General features: G+C 44.0%; 1 protein-coding gene across 1 annotated transcript in view; it reads left to right on the top strand.

Moving 5' to 3' along the window:
- SPPL2 (SIGNAL PEPTIDE PEPTIDASE-LIKE 2) overlaps nt 1–26,588 on the top strand; it is a 136,807-nt gene that overhangs the window by 61,574 nt on the left and 48,645 nt on the right. Inside the window, exons 6-8 of the mRNA XM_087397133.1 lie at nt 18,531–18,710; nt 25,178–25,212; nt 25,302–25,458. Of these exons, the coding sequence (XP_087253259.1) occupies nt 18,531–18,710; nt 25,178–25,212; nt 25,302–25,458 (372 nt within the window). The remainder of the gene's footprint in view (nt 1–18,530; nt 18,711–25,177; nt 25,213–25,301; nt 25,459–26,588) is intronic.

Here is a 26,588-nt window from a genome sequence, read left to right as displayed (position 1 = left end):
CTATGGATAGAGCCAAGGTGTATGCGGATGAAAACCGGTCTATAAGAGTATTTAAGGAAGGAGAAAAAGTTTTTCTCAGAGTTCCTTCGCACTCGAAGTCGTTGACTTCAGGAGAGTGTGCTAAGTTATCACCTCGATACTGTGGGCCGTGGTTAATTCTGAAAAGAATAGGCAAGGTAGCCTATAAATTAGAATTGCCACCGGGGTGTAAGGTGCACCTAGTGTTTCATGTCTCTCGTTTAAAGAAATTTTTGCATATTGGTGACTCACTAATTGAAGGTGTGGTTTTGTTTCAGGAGATAGAGGATAATGCAAGACGCAAACCAACAAGAATCCTGGACCGAGGAACAATGCAAATACGAAATCGGAAGATACCCACAGTGTTGGTTGCATGGCATGGTCAGCCTCTATCGGAAGCTACCTGGGAATCCGTATACCAGTTACGGAGAGTGTTCCCAGATTTCATCATCGAGGATGCTGATGCTTGAAGAGGGAAGGAATGTTATGCTCTAGCCGAGATAGCATGACCTCGGAAAGATCGGTGGGCATTTTCTCTTAGATGACCAACTTTTGTAATAATTAATGGGCGTAAATGAAATGGTCATGAGAAGTAATTGCCAAGGTCCTAGGTGAGGGTAAAATGGCATTGACTAGGTGGTTCTGAGTGCTAAGGCCTAGGTGCACCTAAATGTGCAAAAATGCCAAGGGGCAAATGGTTTAAATGTGCCCCAAGAGAGGGGTAAATGGTGCACCAAGTAAAAAGGGCGAAAATGATGACATGTGGCAAGGGGAACCATCTAGGGAGATGAGGGTCTTGTGGATATGCATGAAAAAAAACGAAATACGTATCTATTGAAAATTGCGATCCACGAGAGTATGGCTGGGTGGAACAATTGAGATGCCATCGCCCGTGATCTGAGTGAGAGTTAGAATATAGATTGTGTCACCTTGAGTCCAAACAATAGGTCCCTAGGGCTACCCAAACCCCTTTTATTGTACCCTCTACATAGTGCCGTGTCATTTGCGAGCTCTGAATAGGAGGTCCTCCTGACAAATCGGGAGCCACATCGCTAGAGGTTTGCAGCGTTTAGCACAGAAAGTAACCCAGGGCCTCTGCTACAAAGAGGAAGAGGAAGGGAGCAAGTGGGCAACCATAACAAACTGAGCAAGAAAGAGCAAAAGGCCTTCTCTGAACCACCTCTGAGCAAACTGGCTGTCACCACTTACATACATAGCTGTAACCCCTCGAATCCATTTGTTTGAAAATCCCAACTTGTGCCTTTAGAAAAGACCACTCCACCTTGTCATAAGCGTTCTCGAGAAGAAGGATTGCCTTAGGATGAGACTCCTCCTGAGCCCAATCAGTTGCCTCCCAAAAGGCGAAGATATTGTCTAGGACACTGTGTTTCTTGAACAAAACTTATTTGCATGGTATGAATGATATTAGCGAGGTGGGCTGCAACTGCAAGCTTAAGACCTTGGCTAAGATCTTATACGCGATGTCCAATAGAGTGATCGGCCTCCACTGGCGAATGTTAGACGTGTCCTCCCTCTTTGGTATCAAACAAATCCACCCTCAGCTCAGGGACTGTGGGGTAGAGCTCCAATGGAAAATATCTTTAAAAGCCAACCGAAAGTGTTGGAATTATATCTATAATTCAGCAGTGACCAATGTAATATAATAAGTTAGTTAGGGGCACTTTTCCCTCATTTAGAGGTTTTTCCCCCTAACTGCAGTTAGTTCACTAACTATGGTTAGTGACTACTAAGGTTTTGTCACTTTGACAAAACCTTATCTACACTACTTTGTGTTGTACTCTTTACACACTCTATTGAGCAACTACAGCTTCTCAGCTTACGACTCTCTCACACTCTCTTGCTCTCACACTCTCTATTCCTTCATTTGGTATCAGAGCAAGTCTCAAGAGCCTGGTGCTCCTTGCTCCCTCTAGTTTCAGAGCCTTACCTCGAACTCCAGCCCGCTCCAATTCGTCCGTACAGTCCGTACGACTGTACGGAAGTCTTACGAAGGTGTCGCCATTTGCTGCCGCCGTACATCGCTATTTGCTGCCGCCGTACATCGTCATTTGCTGCCGCCGTACATCGCCATTTGCTGCCGCCGTACATCCTCGTACCATCTCCTTCATTTGGAAGTTTCGTCATCTGCGTTGTACTTCACCGTACCTGCGAGCCGTACACCGTACAGCGCCGTACACCGTGGACATATACCGTACGCCGTCGTACCTACCTGTCCACCGTACCTGCGCGCCGTACATCTCTATTCCTTCATTTGGTTGATGCATTGCCCCCTCTTGCAATACCTCCTCCACATGCCTGTGAAGGGTGCATTTTAGGTAAAATGCATAGATTTCCCTTCAAAAAGGATGGTTCAGTTAAAGCTGTTCGCAAATTGCAGCTTATACACAGTGATGTCTGTGGTCCCATGAGGACTCCTTCATTGGGTGGTCATCTCTACTTTGTCACATTTATTGATGACTACTCCAATTTTACTTGGGTTTATGGGCTGAAAAAGAAATCTGAAGTGTTCACAGTGTTTAAACACTTTTCAGCCATGGTTGAAAATGAAACCGGGCTCAAGATACAGATATTACGCACGGATAGAGGTGGGGAATACCTATCTGCAGCATTTGATGCTTTCCTCAAACAAAAGGGTATTGTGCATCAGCTCACAGTCAGGCTAACCCCTCAGCAAAATGGCAAAGCTGAGAGGAAAAATCGAACCCTCATGGAGATGGACAGATGTATGCTGAAAAGCAAACACATGCCTCATAAATTCTGGTTAGAGGGTTTGATGTGTGCCAATTACATTTTGAACAGGGCTCCCACTAAGGCTTTAAAAACAAAAACACCTTTTGAGGTCTGGAATGACAGGAAGCCTTCAGTGGATCACTTCCGAGTCTTTGGATGCCTTGCCTATGCACATGTGCCAGTTGAATTTAGGCACAAATTGTCAGATAAAGCCATCAAATGCATATTTGTTGGATACAGTGCAGAAAGCAAGGGGTATCGTCTCTACAATCCTGCTACACGCAAAATCATTGTAAGTAGAGATGTGATATTTTCTGAAAATTCAGCTTACACTCAGGCTGATTTTCAAATGCCTTCACCTTCAGAAGATGTATTTCAAGGGTTGCTACCCACATTGCATTGGGTTCCCCTGCTGATTTTTCTGATCCACATCAGAATTTACAGCAACCTTCAAATGCTTCAGTTCCGCCACGGGATGTCATGCCTCCTCCACAGGAAGTGGAACAAGTGGTACAGCAAGAAATTGCAGACATACATGCAGCCAAAACAGTCCCAAACTGGCTGTTACAGACTCTCCGGGAGAGTAAACTTGATGCCCCGTTACCTGGCAGGACTCGCAGTGCAGCAAGGCACATGGAAGGTGCTAATTCAGTGGAATCAGCATATGCAGGTACTCTCCTTGATGAAGAGGAGCCTGCCACATTTGAAGAGGCACAAGGTAATGTGCATTGGATGAATGCCATGCACGATGAGTTGCAGTCCATTGCCAAAAATCAGACTTGGGATGTTGTGGACTTACCACCGGGTAAACATGCTATTGGAACCCGATGGGTATTTAAAGTCAAACGGAAGCCAGATGGCTCCATTGACAGATATAAAGCCAGGCTGGTTGCTAAAGGCTATGCTCAAAAAAAGGGCATAGATTATGAGGAGACTTTTGCTCCTACATCCCGAATGACCACCATCCGATCAATCATTGCAATGGCTGCACATTTTGAGTGGCATGTTCATCAGTTGGACATCAAAACAGCCTTCTTAAATGGGGACTTGCTGGAAGAGGTATGTCAAACCACCTCCGGGTTTTGAAATTACAGCAAATGCACTTCAAGTCTGCAAGCTTAATAAAGCTTTATATGGGCTGAAACAGGCCCCTCGTGCATGGTATGCCAAAATACATGCCTTTTTAACCAGCAAGGGGCTGCACAATAGTCCTACTGAGAGCACCCTCTACATCAAGATGGATGGGGGGGAAATATTAGTCATCCTTCTTTATGTTGATGACTTACTGCTCACAGGGTCCAATGACGACAAAATTGCAGATTTCAAAACTGATTTGCAGACCCACTTTGATATGTCAGATTTGGGGCTGCTTCATTTTTATTTGGGGATCCAGTTCTCTCATGAGTGACGTGGCACTGTTATGTCTCAGTCAAAGTATGTTCAGAAACTTTTGGACAGATTTAACATGCAAGAGTGTAAGCCCATATCTACTCCTATGGAACCGGGGCTGAAACTCACAATGCATGATGCAGGAGAATCAGTTGATGCCACACTTTACAGTCAAGCTGTTGGATGCCTCATATATCTCTGCAATACTAGGCCTGATATTCAGTTTGCAGTATCTCAGGTGAGCAGGTATATGCACAGCCCTAAAACTATGCATTGGCAGGCAGTTAAGCGCATCTTCCGTTATTTGCAAGGCACCAAGTCTTTTGGCTTACTATTTCCCAGGGGGGGTGACTTGCAGATGCATGCCTACAGTGTTTCAGATTGGGCTGGTGATTATGACACTAGGCAGTCCACTAGTGGCAATTGTTTCTTTTTGGGAAAATCTTGCATTTCATGGCTAAGCAAGAAACAATCTACAGTGGCTACCTCATCATGTGAAGCTGAGTACAGAACAGCTTTCACAGCAACAGTGGAATGTGTCTGGCTGAGACGTTTATTTGCTGATCTTTATCTGTCTTTGGAGGGTCCTTCTCCAATTCTCACTGATAGTCAGAGTGCCATTGCAGTGGCAAAGAATCCAGTGTTTCATGCTCGCACGAAGCACATTGAGGTTCACTATCATTACGTCAGAGAGAAGCTACATGCAGGAGAGATCAGTATGATCTTTGTGTCCACACATGACAACGTTGCAGATATCTTCACCAAAGCACTACCACGTGAGAAGTTCGAGGCATTTCGCAGTGCCCTGAACTTATATCCGTTTGGTGATTGAACAGCCTTGTACATGACATTGGCACTGCAGGGGGGTGTTGGAATTATATCTATAATTCAGCAGTGACCAATGTAATATAATAAGTTAGTTAGGGGCACTTTTCCCTCATTTAGAGGTTTTTCCCCCTAACTGCAGTTAGTTCACTAACTATGGTTAGTGACTACTAAGGTTTTGTCACTTTGACAAAACCTTATCTACACTACTTTGTGTTGTACTCTTTACACACTCTATTGAGCAACTACAGCTTCTCAGCTTACGACTCTCTCACACTCTCTTGCTCTCACACTCTCTATTCCTTCAGAAAGGGGGTGTGGATGTGCTCCTTATATCACCTAAAGGACGGTGTCAATCCATCGTCTTAGAGCACTTCTGAGAGGGAGCGCCTTGAGGGTCTCCAAAAGCTCTTCATCAGTGAAAGGTGCCTCCACCTCCCTATTCATACTCTGCGAGACCATTGTCGGGATATGAGCCTGCCTACGGGGCTACAAGGACGTGGGTGGATGACTCATTGGACTGGAACAATTGCTGATAGAAGTTTGTGGTCATCTCTAGGATCTCCTATGGGTCTAAGTGCACGTATGCTCGAATCTCGCAAACACTGATGCAGTGTCCCTATTGGACGGGGGCCAGTGGTATGAAAAAACCGCCTGGTCATCCTATACCCCTACCCACCATGCTCGGGAGGAGTGATAAGAGAACTTAGCTCGAAGGATCTCCGTGGCCAGAAGGTCGCACCTCATACTCTTGTAGTGGTCTGCAAGCCATTGATAGGGTCTTGCTGTCTAAGTCGCTCTATGGAAGCTAGATCCAGTCTCAGTGCTCTTTTGCGCTCTTGCAGAGAATGCTACCATTGAATTGGAGCTCCTCCTAGCTCCCTGCCATGTGCACGGATTGGTATCTGACGTGTATCGGTATACACAAGACTAGCTCAGGTAGCCCAGAGAGGTTTAGGGCTAGGTAGGCTTGATTCTTGGGTTGAGTGGCAAGGGTACGAACTAGTTAGAGGTCTTTGCTATTTTTGGCGCATTGGGCCCGAGTCTATATAAGGGGCCCAAAGATTCAGTTCTCAGGGAGCTGATGGGAGCAAGTTTCGTTCCTAGGTGCTAGGTGTGATCTTGGATTGAGTCGTGGGCGCGCGCTTGCATCTTAGCGTAGCCCAAGGCCTAGTAGCAGATCCAAGACCTCTAGGTGTCACCTAGTGGTATGGGACACCAGGTTGGTCAAGTTCTGGTTGGGAGTTCGTGCCAGTAGCTCAGCTCGTGGCTTGGAGGAGACATCTCCTGATTCGAAATCGCATCACGTAGATGTCATGGTTGGTGGTGAGCAGCCTATTCAAATTCCTCACGTTGGTGTGTTCTTATGTTTGCTTGCAGATCAGAGGTTTCAGGAGTGATGGGGTGGTGTCAGTTGGTAGCAAACCTAGCTCTTGAGGTAGGAATTCGTCACGGGGACGTGAAGTTATGAACCGTGACTAACTTTGGCTTAGGGGACTAGCCCAAGGGAAGCGACACTTCCCAGAATTCCCTAGGTGCACACACTAGGCCTCTTTGCTAGGGGCAAGGCAAGGTTTAGAGAGATCTAAATGTTGGGCCCAAGGAGAACCAATGTTTCCTTGGTTAGAAGGGGTTAGGACTTTAATGTGAGGGGCAAACCAATGTTCCATTGGTTTGGGAGGGTTAGAGCATTAATGAGGGGCCATGTGGCAATCCCCATGCATGCATCTCCCCCCTTCATTCCTCTCTTACGAATCTTGAGGCACCATTAATGCTTGTACGGGTTTTTGGACTTTGGAAAGGGAGCTTGGACCTTGGAACTTTGCTGCTCCATCTTTGCCAAGGTGATTGGAGATGCAAACTCTGTTTTCCTGCACAGATTTCGAGGCTGGAACAGTCCCCAAGGCTGGCACGCACCTCGAGGAGATCCCTTGCAAGCTGTACGACCTGTTTTTGCTGCTGTTCTCTGCATTTTGGAGCTGGCACGCACCTTGAAGCAGCATCTAGGCGCTGTACGGATGGATTACACGGCTGACTGCACACCTTTCGAGCTTGGGCACTTCCTTTAAAGGCTTGTTCATGCATTTCAAGGATAGGTTGAGCGTTGCGGGTGGACCTTGCCATGGTAGACTAGCTCCTTCTCTCTTGCCCTGCCCTGGCCTCTTCACCAGTGAGCCTTGATCTTCTCACATTTCTCAGCTCCCGGTTTTCCTTTCTCTCTTCCTTCCCCTCTCCAAGCTGTCAGTTCCTCCTGTTGGCCTCCACACTGGATCTGTTGCTCTTGGAGGTGTTTTGGAGCTGGATTGAAGTCATTTGAAGCTGGTTTGAGTTTTCTTGTCACTATCCCTTTCACGTTGATTGCATTTGGTGATTTTGGAAGCTTGTTATTGCTCCATCTATTGTTGGAAGCCCCTCTTGGCCGTTCAGGCAATGATTGGGCACCCAGTCACAAAGGGTGTAACCAGATTGGGGTCAAAGGGGCAGTGTGTGGATTATCTTCTTGTATTGTGGTCACTTGTTCAGTCTGAGATCTGTGTTGAAGCTTGATCACCCTGAGAGGTTGGTCAATGGGTTGTGGGATTGCCAGTCCTGGTTGAGTAAGTTGGATGCTTTGTGGAATGCTTGGACACCTTTACAATTGGTCATGGACAATGGTGAATGCCTTAGCCTTGCCTTGGCACTTGGGTACTAGTGTCTGCACTAGGATGGAATGCATGTTGTAGCCAAAGTTTGGCTTGGACAGTGGAATTGCTCGTGGGGCAGAACACAAGGGTGAGCCCTTGTTGTAGCACCAATTTCATTCCTAAAGAAATAAATAAATACCGGAAGGGGCACCAATTGTTTGGGGCCAGTGTGGTGTCTTGTACCTGGTTTCATTGAGTAGGGGCACGCTTGCCTCCATCCAATTATTTCTCAAATTGTTTCTAAGTGGTATTGTTTAAAGTTAAGTGGTTGGAAATGATGCAATGTGGCTGTGAGTAATGAATATGCAATGCAAGTTATGGTCTACTGCCCTTTAGGAAATTGAAGGCTAGTTACAGTGGTTCCATTGCCGGGATCGTCACCATCTTTCTGCAGAGGTGAGCCCTGGGAGTGTTGGGTGAAGAAAACCCCATTGCATTTTTGTTACAGCCATATTATCAACAATCATGTCACACCGCGAGAGATCATTGACTATTTTCGAGCAGGAAGTAGACAGCTTTGAGGAGGAGCACAACACCAATGAGGGTGAAGAAGATCAGAATTATGAGGGTCAGCATGTTTCTCGTGAGCATGCCACTGAGGATTCGCAGGACGAGATAGATGAAGCGGAGCAGCTTGATCCCAATGCCCTTTTTCAGTTGTGAATGCAAAGTGCAGTGGGAGCCCGAGATTATGCAAGCTTCTCCTGGTAGTAATGCTCCCTCTGGAAGCCAAAAGACAGCTCAGAAGAAGCATAAGAAGCATAAGAAGACTCGCAAGCATATATCTTTCAGTGGACAGCCACCAGAGATGCCCACAGTCACCCTTGTAGCGGGTAATGCCAATAATTTTCATTCAGTTAATCAAGGACAGCAAGTCCTCCCTCAGCCCATGAAGCATCCAGGATATTTTGGCGGAGGATCAGTTTTTCAGGCAATGGTGGGACAGCCCACAGATGGGCTCAGTATGCCTGGTACATACATGGGTAGTTTTCAGCCAGGGATGCAGAATTTCCAGCAGCACATGGAGGGAGGAATGCCCTCTTATGATGTATGCAAACATAGGGATGCAGCCTGGTATACAGACAGGGATGCCTGGAATGATGAGCAGCACTTGGAGTATGCCACAGATGCATGGAATAGGATCTGGAATGGTCAACCTCACCATGGGCACAGACAATATGGCACAGACTTTGGGATCCACGATTATCAGTTAAGATTCTTCTCAAACAGATAGCCTCATAGGCTGTGTTACTGGATGCTATATATTTGGCTTCCGTGGAGGTTGCTTCTTACTGCTCTCCAATATCAGGTCAGATCCAATGTTGAAGCAATGTCCAGAAGATGATCTTCTATCATCTGAACACCCCTGCAATTACTAATAGAAAGCGTTGACAATTTTAGATCATGGGTTCTTTTATATTTAATCCCATGAGTCAGGGTTTCCTCGACATACTTGACAATCTCTCGACTGCCTTGGTCTGGTGGTGGTCAATATATCAGGCTACCTAGGAGTTGCCTATATAAGGTGCCAGCTACCGTGTGCCTATTTTTAATTTTCGACAACGTCTCATTTGGATTCATTGGTGTATTGATTGGCTTGCAAGCCTCCATTCTAAATGGTTATGATTTCTTCACATCTTTATGACAATACATAGCTGTATTATTGCTTCAGCCCACAAGTAGTTTGATATATTATGGGCTTTTCTTACCCAGAGTATTGTTCATGTGCTTAGCGACACCGTTTTGTTGGGGAGTATGAGAAGTACAGCAATGTGTTTTAATGTAATCCTCCATTCTCACCTGTTTATGATTTCTTCACATGGTTATGCCGGGACATAGCTGTATTATTGCTTCAGCCCACAAGGAGTTCGGTATATTATGGGCTTTTCTTACCTAGAGTATTGTTCATGCGCGTAGTGACACCATTTTGTTGGGGAGTATGAGAAGTACAGCAATGTGTTTTAATGCAATTCTTTTCACAAAATCCAATAAATTATGTTGCGATTTGAGAGCTTAATATGCTTGCCGGGCTGGCTTTCAACTATTGTAATGAATTCCTCAAAGTACTTAAGAGTCTCAAACTTCTTCTTTGGGGAGTACACCCATGTATAATCATGTATGAATGTCACGAAATAAACTCACCTCCTGCTGATTTGACATTCAAAAGACCACATAGGTCAAAATGTATCAGTTCAAGGATATTTTTCTCCATTGAACCTTTCTTTGGGAACTTTTCACGGCTGTGCTTTCCCATGATCATTCCCCTTCATCAAATTCCACCTTTTAGTAATGGCACGAACAGATAAGGTTTTTCTTCCGATCTGGAACATACAAAGTATTATGTATGTCCATATATATTCATTAGCTTTTGTATTGGTATATTAACAGTACCCTTAATTTGATGAAGTAAGGAGTCTCCTAGTTCTACATGATCACTATCACTTGTCTCCAACTGAGAGAACCACTTCTTGTACGGAGTGAAGGCACTGGAGCCTCCACAGTCAATAATCCATGACTCATTAACTTGGCTAGACTATTTGCATTTGAGGTAGTTAAAGCTTTCTCAGAATCACTAGTTGGCGCCTAGCTACTTTAGTGTGTCTTTGCAATAGGTTTAGACCGGAGTTTAGACATATCTGCCATTTTCTTCCTTCACTCACTAAAACAGTGGCCAGGCTTCTCATAGTTAAAGCAAGATCCTTTCTTCTTCATGTCATTTTAATCATGATGATCTTTATTATCGTACACAGTGAGAAGTAAAGTCTGCTTTGGTTTAGGGATGAATTAGCTTTCTTACAACAGGAATAATGTTATCTTTATGAGAGTATGAGCCTGTTGACTTTTCTCATCATAACTCCAAAAATTCTCTCTTGGATGTTTTCAGTCTCATCAATAGCGCCATATACCCCACAACTAACAAGCTTCAAGAATATTTTTCGAGATGCTATAGTTGGCTCCATTCAATATGACACTCTTTGGAAGGGGACATCGAGTGGTCTTGACTCATGAGGCCTTAACTGGCGTATCTGCCTGGTATGCGTATGGGAGATCCTCTGAAAGTTAACACACTGTTTAAATAGTCAAAGGATCAAGCGTCAAGCCTTAGACCCAAAGAACGTTTAGTCATACCACGAGTTCATAGTATGGTTCCCCTTCACGCTAGAGCATCCAACAAGAAGCCATGGCACTCCATACACCATGACACACCCTGGGTGTTATGCTAAAGTCTAAGTGCACGGACTAACACTAAGGAGTATAGGCATCACAACTATTGATAGCCAACAAATAATGGGGGTCTTTTATAAGATATGAGTAATTGGCCCTTGGTCTTGAGCGTTTTTCATGTTGGCATAACATCCATCATGCCTAAGCAAATACACAACCTTGGTTAGGTACAAGCCAACTAGCATTAGTTTGGGGGTGCAGCAGAGACAGTGTAGCAAATGTGGTAAAACATTAAGAGTTGCTTTGAGCATCCTTGAGATGGGTTTGCAGTAGTGGAGGTGATGTGCGCCTCACAGACATTGAAAGACAGTCAAGCAAACCAGTGTGTGGCAGTAATGATGGATAGTGAGAGTTTCTTTACAATGTAAGCGGAGGACATAGCTCTCAACAATAATAGAGATGAGGATGACGCTATTACTCAGAGGATGACATCAAGAGCATTGGGACACTGGTTGTTCCAGTTCCATGGAGTTATACAAGGGTGTTGATTTGAGGTTACTTTGGACCAGTGCTTGGCTTGTTTCAATGGAAGGCAACAACAGGTCAATATTTCAGGTATGTATTCTCATTTTGCATTATTGGTAATCTCAGTTCTATGCTTTAGGTTCTTTGGTTCTAAGCTAGGAAAATGGAGAGCGAAGATCTGCCATTTAGTTAGAGAGGGAAGCTTCCGTGCAAGGGCATTCAATGTCTATTGCATAACGTTGCATCATAGAGTTCAAGAAGGACGTGGTGTTGACATGGGCAACTGTCAGAGAGGCCACTCCATGAAGGCCCAATTGTAATATGTTGGATATACGTGAGGTATACTCAATCTAGGAATATGCTGAAGACGAGGCAGTGAAGAGTATGTGTGCCCCCTTGGAGAATTTAGGGTTGATTTTTGAGTGGATCTCATCAAGAGCTGTGATCCAGAGATAATAGATTGAAAATTTTGAGTTACTGGTAGAATTCCTGGTGATGCAGACCTATATGAGGCATATTAATCAAGGATAGTGCCGGAGATTGGAGCAGTGTAGAATATGCATGCTCTGTTGGAGGAGTAGTTAGTGTTGAATTTCTAGCGAAGCTCACCATGAGAGATTATCCAGAGACGAGAGATTGAAAATTTTGCTGTGGAGGGAATCTACGTGGAGCAGCCACGAGAATCTTGACATGGGAGTCTATGTTAGAGTTTGTAGATGGAGGCGGATCCCTGTTCACAATGGGGTTGAAATAGACCCTCAATGCTTGGTGTCTATGTTGGGATATCCCTTGTATTGGAAGCAAGATATAGAAGGGTGTGTGGGTTTGGATAAGTATGTGGAGGATAAGATCAATGAGGTGGAACGGGGGTAAGGACCCCAAAATATGTATTAAGTACGCACACATTTGAAGTGTGTGATAGACGAATGAAACCCAATATTGTAGCTGGATAAGTGTTGTGTCTCCTCTCCACGTTTGAGTACTCTCTTCCATTTGTGCACTTTCTTCTTTTGTAACATGGTATCAAAGCACCAGGTTGGTCTTCTCCCTATTTTTCTCTTGCCATTGTGTAGCTCGCTATGTCACATTTTCTCATTCTTGAACTCCCTCATATGAGTTCCTTCTTGAGTGATTGCAACGGTTGTTTAGTGTAGGTATTGGCCATTTTGTTTTGCTGAGTGTAATGCCAAGGTTTTCTATTCATTTTGAGTTCTGAAGGAGCATTGCGTAGCTTCAAGCGAGTCTCTAATTGGAGAAACTTCAAGGGAGATCTTGCAAAGAAAGAAGCTCAATGTTCTAAAGGTTTGCAACAACAACAGCAGGAGCTTTGAAGAGGCCAAACAAAAGGGCTGCTACAGCAAGTACAAAAGCTTGTAATAACTCGGACAGCCTGCCAAGAAGTGAGGAGAAATGGCCAAACAGCTTTGAGAAGTAGAGAGGCTTGAAGCAAGGCAGCTAAACAGCATCACGAGCTAGAAAGTCGCAGCAGAGAAGGCTTCATTACTGACGTAGAAGAGCTATGAGAAGAAGTCCGAGCAGCTTGTCAGAGTAGCTTGAAGAGCTGAAATAGCCACAACTTGAAGAAGCTCGCGGTTGAGCAGACAGCAAGAAGAGTTTACAAATAGTAGGTGGACTAGAGAGAGAATAGAAAAGACGACCTCGAAGCTCCAGTGAATAGTAGGGTTTACAGAAGAGCAGCTCATTGTGCTTGCTAGATGCAAGAAGATCGCAGTAGAAGAGACGAATAGCTCGTAAAGAAAGCTGGAAGACAACCAAGTAGCAGAACTTGGACAGCGGAACTGCTTAGAGACAGCTTGAGGAGCTCTAGAGGTGGCCATGTACAGCAAAGAGTTGTGCAAAAGGAGTCCAACAGCTGTGTTGAAACTTGTTGTGAACAGGTGCAGCCGCAGCTGCTTGAAGAGAACCTGAGCGAATGGCGGAGGCAAGATCTTGTAACGGCTGAACAACAAAGTTGAAAAGAAGCAGCAAGACGAGTTGGATGACGGCCGAATGAAGAAGGGCTTCTTGAACATCTCGAAAACAATTCTTAAGCTGCAATGGTTTGGAAAGGAACTCCATGAAAAGCTGGTAATGGTGAGCCAGCTCGAATGGCCCTGCAAAAGAAAGCTGGAAATAGTAGATGGCTGGAACATGTGCGAACGGAACTTGGTGGAGCTGAAAGAAGCAAGAAGCTGCATCAAGCTGAAGGTGAAACAAAGGAGGGTGGCAGCGCATTCATGAGAAATGATTGTTCTTTGGAACCTGAGTTTTGAAACTTAGGCCTTCCAAAGTTCTCGACCTAGTCAACCTTTGACTGGATTGGGTTTCTATGGTTTCTCATTGTCATTTTAGCCCTCTGTTTTCAGCTACCTTTGGAGCTATGTGTATGCCATGTTTTGGCAATGTTTCTCTTCATCCCTTGGGCTCAATGGCTCAAGATGTATTTTTCAGCAAGCGTTTTTTCAAGAGTGCACTCATCTTTTTAAAATCTCTTCATGATCAAGAGAGATTTATCATGTATTTTTTGGGGAGGATCTCTGATCCAGAAGCAGAAAAGTCTGCTTGCAATTTCATTTGCTGATAAACTTGCCCATCATTTGACGAGTTCCAGTTTTAAGGAGTATTTGGGAAAATTACTACTTTAAAAGTGATTATTTGGACTTCTCTAGTTGAAGAAGAAGCATGTCAGTTGTAACATTGGTTCCTTTGAAAACGTGCTCTACACACATGAAGTCTTGTATGTAATGATGATGAGTATGCAATGCTCATCATATTGTGCCACATGTTGGCTGGCATTGAGAGGGGACGTTGGGGTATCCCTTGTATTGAAAGCAAGATATAGAAGGGTGTGTGGGTTTGGATAAGCATGTGGAGGATAAGATCAATGAGGTGGATTGGGGATAAGGACCCCAAAACATGTGTAAGTACACACATTTGAAGTGTGTTATACAGGAATGAAATTCAATATTGTAGTTTGATAATTGTTGCGTCTCCTCTCCATGTTTGAGCACTATCTTCCATTTGTGCAGTCTCTCTCTTCTTTTGTAACAATCTATCCATGGGAAGATGTGTAATTATGGTGGAGTGCATGCGATGGTCACTCAATAGATGGTTCAATTGATGGTGCCTGGGCATTTACACAATTAAGGTGAGGGCGTGACTTTGTCTGGCAATGCCACATCCTGTGTGCATTGTAATTTGTAGGATTCAAGGAGTTTGAGGACTTGGCGGACCTGTATAGAGCTGAAGACGTGGGTGCTTGGATCAATGTTTCATGGGTTCTCATTGAGTGGGAGTGTTGGGATAGATGGGTCACACTGTGAGCCCTTATTGGGAAGGAATATCTGCATCGGGACATGGGATAGATCATAGGGCTCATTGGGATGTTATGTGGGCAGCTTAATGAGCTGCCATGTGGGCAGCATGACAGGCTGCCACATGAGCAGCGTGGTGAAGACCCTTCTTGGTCTTGTATTGAGCCTTTGATTAGATCGAAGCAGTCCATTAGGGAATGCCATGGACTATGCCCATATGCAGGGCTGGCCATGGGCCCGAGGCAAGGCACAAAGGGATGGCTTAAATGGCCCAACATATTTTTGGGTGGAGGCGACTTTTAGACCACCAAGCCAAGATGGGTGGTAGAACTTTTCAGCCAGCTATAGATGAGCCGGCCATAGTGGCAGATTGGTTGACCATTCTATGAGCACAGAGGGTGCCCAGCTCTCCCTTATAAAAGGGCTCTTTGAGGGTTAATGTAGGTATTCATCCTGAGCCTTTCAGAAACTACGTTAGAGCCTTCTAGAGGCCATATGACAAAAGGAGGACATAGGGGCAGAACCATCTCAGCACCCCTTCCAATTTTGGTATTCAATGGAGCAGCAGTCAAGCTGCCCGCTGATGTACTTAGCAGGGTATTTTGTATTACAGATCTGTCCATTTTGGAGCAGCAAATGTGTATATTTTTTGCTGTGTACTTGGATCTATACGTCTCTAGATGAATCTATCTGATTTCCATGTTAAAGCCGTCCAGTGTGGGTAGGGCTTGGCTAAGAAGCAAGTCTCTATCATTGTTTAATACTACTTCATCCTACCCTCTTCAAGGTCTTCCTACTTGATGTTCTCATTTGTGGGGAGATGACCCTCTTTCTTTGAGATCCCCTCTCTCCGACCCAACATGGGCCTAAACCTCCCCGATAGTCAATTCTCCATCAGCTTCCACAGGAGATCGCTCAAGAGCAAGTTGAAGGTGTCCTCAAACATTCACCCAATGACCTTTAACTCCTTCATCGTCAGGTTTCTTGCGATGACAGGGATTTGTGTCAACCGATTATGGAATACTAGGTTGGCCAGAAACTGCTCTGCATCATCCATGAACCAATCCGGATCACAGGTACCATGGGCGAGGTGGTGAAGGATGCAGATCCCATAGCGGTCAGAGATGGGTGCTCAGAGATGCTGAGAAACTTTCCATGATTATTGCAATGTGCGAATTTGGTTCAGCTGGCAGTTACCACAGGAGAGGACAAAGAATCCAAGGATTGATGTAATTCCAAATCAGTTGTTGACGATGACAATGGATGAGGGAGAACCCATTTGATTAAGTAAAGATTCTCAGAGGCTAAGTCATGAGGTGGATTAAAAAGGAGGACAATACTCTGTTAGCCATGCTCATGGCCATCAAGCTTCCGACGAGCTGTAGTGGGTTGGTCACAACCCGACGGTTGGAGAACGTTCAAAGCCACCCAAGCTCATTGGAGCTTGGATGTGGTTGCTCTAGGAGGATGTTTGACAAAAGGTTGGTGTCATAGGCTCCAAGGAGATCGTGGTGCTGAGAGAAGTAGCTGACTGGCGACTGTTTCATGGAAGCCCAGCTGCATGAGGCTGGGCAATGAGCATGGTTGACGCAGTTGAAGACTATGTTGGAGACTAGGAAGCCACTAGCAGACTTGGAGTTCAGTAAGGTTAGGTTTTCTAAAGCTTGGTTCTGGAGACTGCTGGTAGCAACTCCAAAGTTTTGGAAAGAATTCCTTGTGGTGGGGATCTCTGTGGAGCAGCCACAGGAATCCCACTGCAGAGATTTATTGGTTTGTGGTTGCCGATGGTGTTGGATATCAAATGGGTTGAAATAGGTCCTAGACAGTTGGTGCTTGGCAATCTCGAACCACCTGATCCTGGGCCATGAACTTCGCTTGTTCAATAATCTCCCATAACATCATATGCTCCATATTTTAATCTTCTCTATCAGATAGTCTCCATCTGACATTCCTGCCTCACAAAAATTGGAACTAGCATGCTGGATCCCATGGCAATATGTAGATAACCTAAAAGAAAGCTCCAAAGAAGAACATTGCAAGCAGCTTATGACAATTTGCATACCTGCAAAGGCTTCCTCTCTCAGTTGTCAGAGTGGGCTCCTCATACTGAGCTAACTGTCTGAGAGAAATGACACGCAACCAAAATTCAGGCCTTACAAAATGTGGGAATTGGCACATATATGTTTGCCATAGACTTACACAGAACATAAAGCTTAGATGGCCAAACCCCTCGTGTTGGGGAGGAATAACATAATATGAAACTTTGAGTGCCTTTGCTACGGTTATAGCATACAAACAATGACTCTATTATACATAGCATCCGTCATAGTAAAGTCCATTGTATGCAGAGCGTATGGCGCCAATCCTCACTCTTAGAAGGTCATGTATAGTACGGCTATAGCATTGAACTTATGAAGGTCCTTCAGTTGGATGATTACCCTTTGTATTGACAAGCTACCCATTTTCATAGAGTGGCCTTAACCAGAGGCTTAGATGGTCACATCTGATGATACACTGATCAGTGATAGCGGTGCGACGAGATACATGCCCAATTGGAGGCACATCTCTATGAGTTTCATAGATAAAGATGTCAACATAATGATCAATGACAACTCAACAGTGTTTAGGGAAGGGGAAAGATTCCTTCCTAGTGGGCAGGGGGAGATTAAGTCTTCTTCAATGCCATTTATGTTTCTAACCTTTTGCAAGAACCTAGTCAAAGCTAACCTTGTGCACGAAAAAGACAAAAAGGCTAACTTTGACAAGGTAAGTGTTATCATAATCGACTATAGCAAACAAAGTTTGTGCGAAAGGGATCTCAGAGATAGTGTTGCATTGATTCACAGCTTTAGTGGGTCAGGCCAATGCAGGTTGGGTATGGAATGAGAGGGTTGCATATTTGAGTGCAAAGGCACTTGAAATGATGCATAGGCAAGGTTTGGTGGTTGATTTTCCAACATGGAACATGTGTGAGGCTTACATGATGGACAATAAGCAATGACCAGTCTTCCTATAGTGAAAACACTTGCGGGGTACCGCTCCATGTCCATTCTTTGTCCTCTTTTTTGGCTGGTGATTTTTAAGGACCTTCACATAGAAAAGGTGGGTATTGAAGCTACATTGAAGGAGAAAACTGCAATTACACAAAACTGCTCTCCATTTGCTCTAGTCTTGTGAGCTGTCCTGTCATGGCTTATCTTCAGTTCCTTAAAAATTTCATCGTAGTATTGGCTGTTTCAAACATGAATCCAAGATACTGGAAGCATGCTTTGCAATGGTAGCACGTTTAATATAACGCATTATATTTTCTTGTATTGAGAGAGAGACAATGAGAGCATTTTTGTAATCTTTTTCTTTGTATTCTTTCATCTTATCAACATTTTACTAGTCTAGATCAATCCCTGTATTAAGCTTTCGATAATTTTCTGGCAATAAACATATTCTTTATTTGTACTTACATATTCCAGAATTCATGCCAACAAGTTGGTGAGGTCACCCATAAGAGAGAAAATGTCAAGTTTTGGGCTCTCTTAGTCCTTTTCCTGCTAACTATTGGTCATTAAGGAAACCACCATTCACATAATGCAATCTTTGATTAATGTCAACTCACTTTTACCATCTTGATTGGATTGCAAGTGTTTCACTCTTTTTACCTAGAGCTTATTCAATTGGTTTTATGGATGCTTGACTTGTATTTGTAAAGAGACTTGTCAAGCATTTTGGGTTAGTCTTCACACCATAGTCCTATGTCATATTTTGTTGTCTTTTTTATTCTGGTTAATGTTGTGCTGCACCTATGAATAAACATACATGACTTGTTGCATAGTGACTAATAAAGAAACTTACATTAACTTGGCAGGATGAGGATGAATTCAAGACAGAGGATTGCAAAGAGGAGACGGATGTTGTCAATATCAGTGTCACATCGGCAGTTTTGTTTGTGCTATTTGCCTCAGGATTTCTATTGCTGATATACAAGTTCATGTCAGGATGGTTTTTGCTGCTTCTGGTCATCTTGTTTTGTGTTGGTGGTGTTGAGGTAAGGATAGATTTTAGTGCATGTTTGTTGAATGCATGAAGTATACTACATTGGTGAGGAAACGTGTACAATGTATAACAAACCACAGACTTCTTTAAAGTGCATATCTTATTCTATATTTACTATTTCTTTGTGTGACCATACTGCCCTGATGAATATTTTATCTACCAGTGGTTTTAAAAGTGAATGTTGGTCTTAAATTTTGATAGATCAAGTAAAACACATCTTGAATTCCTTTTGAGAACCGTACTGTCATTGTCTGTGTGTGATCGTACAACTATTGATGAAACAGATTTAACAGTAAGAAGTAATTTATTCCATTTAAATCAAATTAAACCAGAGGTGGGGTATATCAGTAGGAGTGGCATCAAACACCATATCTGCCATAAGAGTAATGCCGGAAACTTCCTTAAGACAAGTCCGTCTGTGAAGAGGGCAATGGGTCTTGAGCTGGGATGGGATGTAAGAACAAATCCTGAGGCTCCATGGTGTTCAGATCTGTAGGGCCACCTCCGTAAGGCCGTTGCATGAAGGCGGCATGGGCACGTACCTCTGACTCATATAGAGCAAAGGCCCTCTGCCTGAAACAGCTATTCCTCATGGCAGAGTGTAGGACACAGAGGTGATTTATGAGTATAATCTGAGAACTCCTGTCCAAACCATCCTGGCGATATGGCAACTCCACAAACAGTGCTTGCTAGATTCCTCTGCAAGCTGGCATCTCCTACATAAGGAGGCCTGCCCATTTGCTCAAGCCAAGAGCCAGTTGGAACACCTCTATGAATATTAGCCAAAGAAATTATGAGTGCATAAATTGACTCAGTTTATGCACTGCATATGTTGTGTCAGGCCTCTTAGTGGAAAAAAATAAGGCTGCCAACAAGTTGCATACATACCATGGCAACCACCAAATCTGAGCTGTCATGAGCTGTTAGATTGCCAATTTGATCATGGGAGTTTTGAAAGGCGAGCTATGTAGAGGCATCTTCATTTTGCACACAAGCTGCCCCTACCCTCTGTCTATAAAGCCTTCACTCTGCAAGACATAGACGTCTTCTTCTAGATAGCCATTCAAAAATGCAGATTTAACCCGCATCTGAAAGATTGGCCATCCGTTCTGTGCTGTATTAGAACACACTGTTCTGATAGTGTTTAGTTTTGCCAAAGCTAGTCATAGGAAAGGACGAGGGAATGTTAGAGCCCAAATGCTTGACGAAGAATCTCTAGATATGCTGATGAAGGACAATGGTTAAGAGAAGATGGACTCGCTACAACTTCCTGAGACAAGATAGTGCTGAACATTGTGACCCAATTAGTAGGGAATAAGGAGAAGCTACCATAATCGCTCCTACACCTTATGTGTCGAGAAGCAACACAGAGCGAACGAACAAGGTATGTAACAAGCATCCTCCAGGTGCCCATGAACTCCTTCCCAAATCCTCCTGCAAGTTGTCACCTTCATCTACGTCCAGCTCGTCGACTAGAAGCCTCCCGTCATCCATCACGTAGCCACCTTTGCATGAGCAGGTTGCCTTCCTAATCAGTCCACCCTCCTCAGCCTAATTTGCCACCTCATCAGTGACATTTTACCACTCTCAAGACATTTCCCCCAAATCACGTTAAATGCACATTTTGGACCTTTAGTCACACAATTCCCACACACATTAGCATGCACATTAAAGCTTGCATGCACCCCCGTACACACACATGAAAAGCCCCTTGACATGGGCACCAAAACATATCAAATTCCCGTAACATGCAAGTGCACATTGAATCAGGAAAATAAAATTAAAAAACCCTTCATGACTTGATTTTCATGACCCCAAAAACATTTCACTTGACCACACAGTGGACACCCTTGCTCTGGAAGTCTGGTACAACCACGTTGCATTTCATCACTTCCCATGAAGTCCCTGCAAAACATACTTTATTATCTCAAAAAAATATACATCAGTCCATCATGCTTGTGAAAGAAAAATCCACAAATGCCAAAAGCCCATACCTACCTTAGATGTGTACAACTATGTGCCTACCCACAACTATATACAGCGCTCAAAAACTTGATACAGATTTTATCCTATCATCGGTCTGCTACATATCACATATCTGTCTCACATGGGATGCCCTCTACTTGTCCTATCTCAACCCATAGCCTGAGTGAAGATACCTAGAACCAATCAATCGAGATCCTCAGTGTATGTGGGGGATGAATATGGGTGTAGTCAGTGAGCTTAACAAGCACTGCAATATTAAAAAAGAAACTTGCTAGATGGTATTTAAATCTCATGAAGGCTTTAAATGTTACACAACAAACATAGAAGGACCTAAGAGGTCATATAGGGTAAAAAACTTATTCCAATTTCTCAAATGTGGGAGAGATGCAAGATGACATCAGCCATGCAAGATGTTAGTAAAAGAAAAGAATGGTAGGAAGCCATGGAGTTTGAGAATAGTTCTATATTGAAGAAAAAAACTTAAGAAATTGTGTAAGTTATCACAGGGAAAGAGTGTCATTGGCACTAAATGGATCTAGGATCATGAAGGACTCCAAAAACAATATTTAAAGTTCAATGCAATGCTGGTGGCAAAAAGGATATGGCTAGGTTGAGGGTTTTGACTACTCTACAACCTTTGCTTCTGTGGCAGGTTCTAGGCTCATCGTACAAAAAAAATTCCATAATCATGACCATAACGGCATCTCGATACATAGGGAGAAAACTCCGTGGACTCAACGCTAAGAGGGGGTTATCGGTGTGCAAGGCTGCTGTGGTGGTATAATAACTATGATGGAGCGCTTGCAGCTGTTGACATGTGTGGTCCGTGGTGGTCTCCTAGCTATAGCCCTACGGCGGCGCTAGTGCCACTATTACTCCTGTAGGCCGTGTCTTTGGCTTGATGAACATGGAGGGAAGGTCCCCTAACTTGATCTGTGCCTCAGAGTCTGGGCATATCTCTAGCTCGGGTTCTCGCAATTGCTATCTTTGTGTGTCCTGCTGATCGGTGTTGTCTGGCTAGAAAAATTCAGTAATCTTGCTCTATGTGGAGCTTGGATGTGTGCCTTGATCTTGCCTACGTGCCCTGAGCAACCGCTCCTTGGTCGGGTAGCCTCATGGATAAAGGCCGCCAAGCATCTGTGGTCTAGGTAGGACAAGAGACTAGACAGGGGTCCAAAACCATCCATGAAGAGGTAGTGATAGTGACCTCTAATCTCATAGTATATAGGGTATCTACAACTCCTCTAGCTTGATCTCGTGGTGATTGCATAAGGTGTGAATGCGACCCTCTCTAGTATGCCCTCCACCCTTCTACTCTCAATATGGAGTTGGTGTGATGAGACACGGAACTGCTTGATCGATATCCTCAAAAGAGTGGGGGAGGTGGATCTGTATGTATCCCGACGGATCAATGAAGCCCTTTGCTGAAATCCATAGGCAGTGGTCTCTGTAGAAGTTGAGCTTCATAGGGAACTCACAAGGTGCGAACAAAATCCTGAATGTGTGTACTTGTAAGGATACTCTTGCATGACCTGGTTTACCTTGTGATATGTGAGCGGGATGGAGGGGGCCTCCGCTGTTCTGGAAAGGAGGTAGCTTGTCTATGTGGAGCCCAATGCGCTCAAACCATGTGCATGTACGTGCATACCAACACCTTTAGTCACCCTTTGCCGCCGCCAGTGTCATGGAGGAGAATAAAAGACAAACAAGGAAGCCTATATTGCCCTGTGGTGCAAGACCCATCCTGTTTAATGCAGAGATATGTGATGACTTGAAACGCTGCATCGAGCTGTAGTGGGATGCCCCTAACTCAGCGAGGACTACATGGTCTGGGACTGAAGGCTTACTTCGAATCACCATGAAAGCATGAGAACCTGAAGCCTCTCAACTCGAGCCCAATCTGTCTTTGATAGGTTTGGCCCACTCCAACAAGTGTTTCCATACATACCTACTGGTCATACCAAAGAGTCAAGAGAAGAGTGTTGGTCCGAGGGTTCTAGAAATGAGAGTGAAAGCACTGCCACTCGAGTTTGGTCAGTGGGGCATACCTTCTGCTGAGTAGGGCTTGAAGTGTTGGTCGTATCGTGAAGATCGGGCCGGAGAAAAGGACCCCTAGGTACGTGTAGGATGCAACCACTTCCAGTTGCAACCCATCTAAGGTAAAGTGCTTTTTGTCATGGCTGCTCGGGATGTCTTGAAGATCATGACTTGGTTTTACCAAGGTTAACATTCAAGTCATGTGTCACAGAAGGTATGAAGCACATCTAAGTGTCATTGGAGACCCTCTACCGAGCTCTACCGAGGGAGAGAGTAAGACCACGTCAGCTGGGTATAGGAGAATCTGGAGCAAGGATCTAGCTAGAGAGCAACCAGCCGCCCTAGGATCCCAATAAAGGTCTCAATCTCATCTCTGTAGAGGGCGAACAAGGTTGGTGATAATGGACAACCTTGTTTGACCCAAACGGTGCTCATGATCTCCTTTGTCCACCCTATAGCTGTTCGAACCCTACTTGAGACTCTCTCTTAAAGTGCCATGATTGCGCAGGTGATCTCTTGATTGTATCCTAGCTCCCGTAGATGTCTGATGAGTTGGGCTTTTGGCACTGTGCCAAAAGCCTTTGCGAAAATCAACAAAGGAGCAATAGACCTTCTGTCTCTGTGCCCGTGCCCTGACCTCCTTGATGACCCCCACGAGTGTAAGTATATGATCCATGGTCCTGTGATCTATCCAAAAACCTACTTGTTCCACGGCTTTGAATCCAGCTTTGCGACCAAGCTAATCTCTGTGTCAGGTATGGATGCATAGATCTTGGACATGACATGTCCAATCATAATGGTGGGCTCATGGGATCTCTTGCCAAGAAGGGTGTGTGTATAGGAGTGCTAGGTTTGGGTGTTGAGAGGGGATGGGGCTCGTCACTCAAGGAACCTCCGCCAGAAGTTTTTAGAGTTGTTACTAAACAAAATGTTTATTAACTCCTTTCACGACGACGAACCACGTGCTTCTTCTGGTGAATCAAATGGTGATACTCACTCACCGTCTCTGCCTCACTCGGAAGATGATGTTTAGTTTCGAGTTAGAGTTGTTGGCGTAAAGCCTTACACTTGTCATTGTACCAACTATTGCAGGGTATTGAGTTGAGAGGTGGGGGGCGTGTGGATTTGGTGGTGTATGAGAAAGTGTATAGGGCGGTCTCATGGAGAGAGCATGTGATCATGGCGGCTCGATCCTCTAAGAGCGGTATTTGGTCAATCTCATCGGACAGGCATGCGGAGTACTCGTGTAGAGAAATATCCAATCCCCAACCTTCTAGGCATCTTTTACATTTACTTCAATTGTTTAGTCAAAGTGCTTCTGACATCTACTAACCCTTAGTGCCTTTTAAAAACTAGCCACTCTACCCCCTCCATGGGGACAAGTCCATGGATAACATGTTGAATTACATATGTCAGGCTCTGGTAACCTGTTTTTTACGAAATGAGTCTCATCCGGAAGGCCTTATGACTCCTCACCTCCCTTTGGGCTCCATAGTGGAAGTGGGTTTACAAAAAACCCGTTATTGCCTCCCGCACCAATGTCACTAAAACACACAAACTACCCCAAAAAGCCATGAATAAATTTTCTAATACTACGCTAGATGCAATTCCTGTTTTGCATAGACCACAATCTCCTTCTATAGACTTGGCTTGGGCGATCATTGCCAGCCTTATTGCATGACAGATTTGGGGATCTAGATGCAAAGGGGCCCTAGGCAGGACCCACGTTTGCCTCCCATTCACTTTCAGTAATTTGGTACGATATGCATACCATGGGCTAGTTCCTGCTATGCATGACGGAGTTCAAGGTTCTCAACCTTGTAGATGATTGTCATGAGGTTAAAGCTGCATATTTGTTTTGTTTTGAGAGCATGAGTTTGGGAATCTGGGAGATGTCTACGTATATATTCCTGATTCAGCATGATAGATCCTAATGCTATTACCATAGTTATAATTGAAGGGAGCACATGATATTGCTTACAATGTTTAAGCATGTCCCAAGGGTGAAGGGGACTCATTTCGATATACAGTGAGTTTACTGCCTCTTCTAGAACTCATGGGCCTCTTTGTGTGCCAGCGGTGTTTTTCTTCCTTTGTGCAACAGCCCTGTTTGATATAGATACATATGCATTATACAAAATCATCCCCCATGATATTGCAAGACTAAAGCGCACGAATCTCTAAACTGGCATTACCATTTCACTTTTGGAACTTCAGTTACCGCCCTAAGCACAGTGACCGCTTTTCTTCCTCCTTTTTTTGATGAATAAAAACAACTCTCAAAGGTCTGTCAAGGCGAGTCCTTTTAGACTTTCCCTTTGTCACAACTCTTTTGGTTTAGCATGGCTTTTTCCTCTTCCATCTGTCTTTTTTCATACAGATATTAAATGCCTAATCTGCATAGCTTTATCTAATAAATCGGTGTATGTGATGCAGGGGCTCCAAGCATGTTTGGTGGCCTTGTTCTCAAGGTATTGTTCTAATCTTGATGGCAGCATTTATTTTCTAAAGATTTCTATCTGTAAAGTATGATTTTTTTATCGAATTTCTTTTAATACAGGTGGTTTACACGTGCCAATGGCCATTATGCCAATTTACCTCTCTTTGGGTCTGTTTCACTCTTGACCCTTGTGGTTTCTCCCTTCTGCATAGCTTTTGCAACTATCTGGGCAGTATACCGTCGCGTTTCTTATGCATGGGTTGCCCAAGATATTCTGGTATGTTCTTCAACCTGAATGCTTGCAATTCTGTGCATATGAATACCGATTTCCTAGTATATTGAGTCAAATTTGTGGCTATGTCTGATTCGTCTGTTTATTAAAGGTTGAGAAAATGCTGGCGACTGCACAACTGGGGATGCAGTTTGTATCCACATGTATAATTAATGTTAGAATCGGTGCACTTGTCTGCTCTGAGCACTGTTTAATCATCAATAAGTCTTGTGTAGTCTCCGCACTTGTCTGCTCTGAGCACTGTTCAATCATCAATAAGTCTTGTGTAGTCTCCTATTTAGCCTTTTTTGATTGCCCAATGTGGCCCCTGAGGTTCCCAAGGAACCTAATTTATCGTATTTGAATCTTGTATGGGTGTGTGTGGACATTAACTCCCAGTTGTCTTATTTGAGATGATGAGTGGCACACAATCTGCTCAAATTATCCTCTGTTTGTCAATAGGTTTTCAGATGTTACAGAGGTCCTCCATGCTTTATCTTGCATATGTTTGAGTTTTCTTTGCATTTCCCTCTTGCTCTTTTCATGTTGTCATGCTGGTTCTGTGTTTCTCTATGCCCATCCTTAACGAGACTGTTAGTTGCTTTTTTAGAGATGCAGTTGGCATGATATTCAAATCCTGCACCTGAAGCCCTTGCCATTACAAACCTTATTAGTGCTTTAGGACCTTGAGAGGGTTAGCATTTTCAGGGGGATAGAGAAGCTTTTACCTGACATGTTACATGTTATCTAAATTTGTTTAGTTCAGCCTTATATTGTACTCTCATTAAACTCCAATGCTTGATGTGGATTTTCTTGCCTTACTCAGCCTTAGTTTATTTTCTTTATCCACCTCTTTACTTGTTGTTTTCACTTGCAGTTATGCTTTATTTCTTGATGCAATCGTTTTGTATGCTCAGCCACCTTATAATGCAAATTAACAAATTTTGGCCACAGGGAATAATACTCAGATATGGCCAATTGGCTATCTGAATACTAACTGAGTTACAGTTCCATTCTAGATATGTGCCACAGCAAGGCACTGCTAGTCATCATTGTATTAGTACTTGAACTTTGTAAGTAATCGTAGTTCAGTGCATTCTAGAGCCTTCCTTCAAGTCTCAGATTTGGAGGATATC

This window comes from Dipteris shenzhenensis, chromosome 26 (assembly GCF_047967505.1).
Source record: "Dipteris shenzhenensis isolate YYH24624 ecotype China chromosome 26, Dip_SZ_1.0, whole genome shotgun sequence".
Classification (NCBI taxonomy): Eukaryota; Viridiplantae; Streptophyta; class Polypodiopsida; order Gleicheniales; family Dipteridaceae; genus Dipteris; species Dipteris shenzhenensis.
The sequence above is the reverse complement of the archived record's forward strand: the minus strand, read 5'-3'. Positions and strand labels throughout refer to the sequence as shown.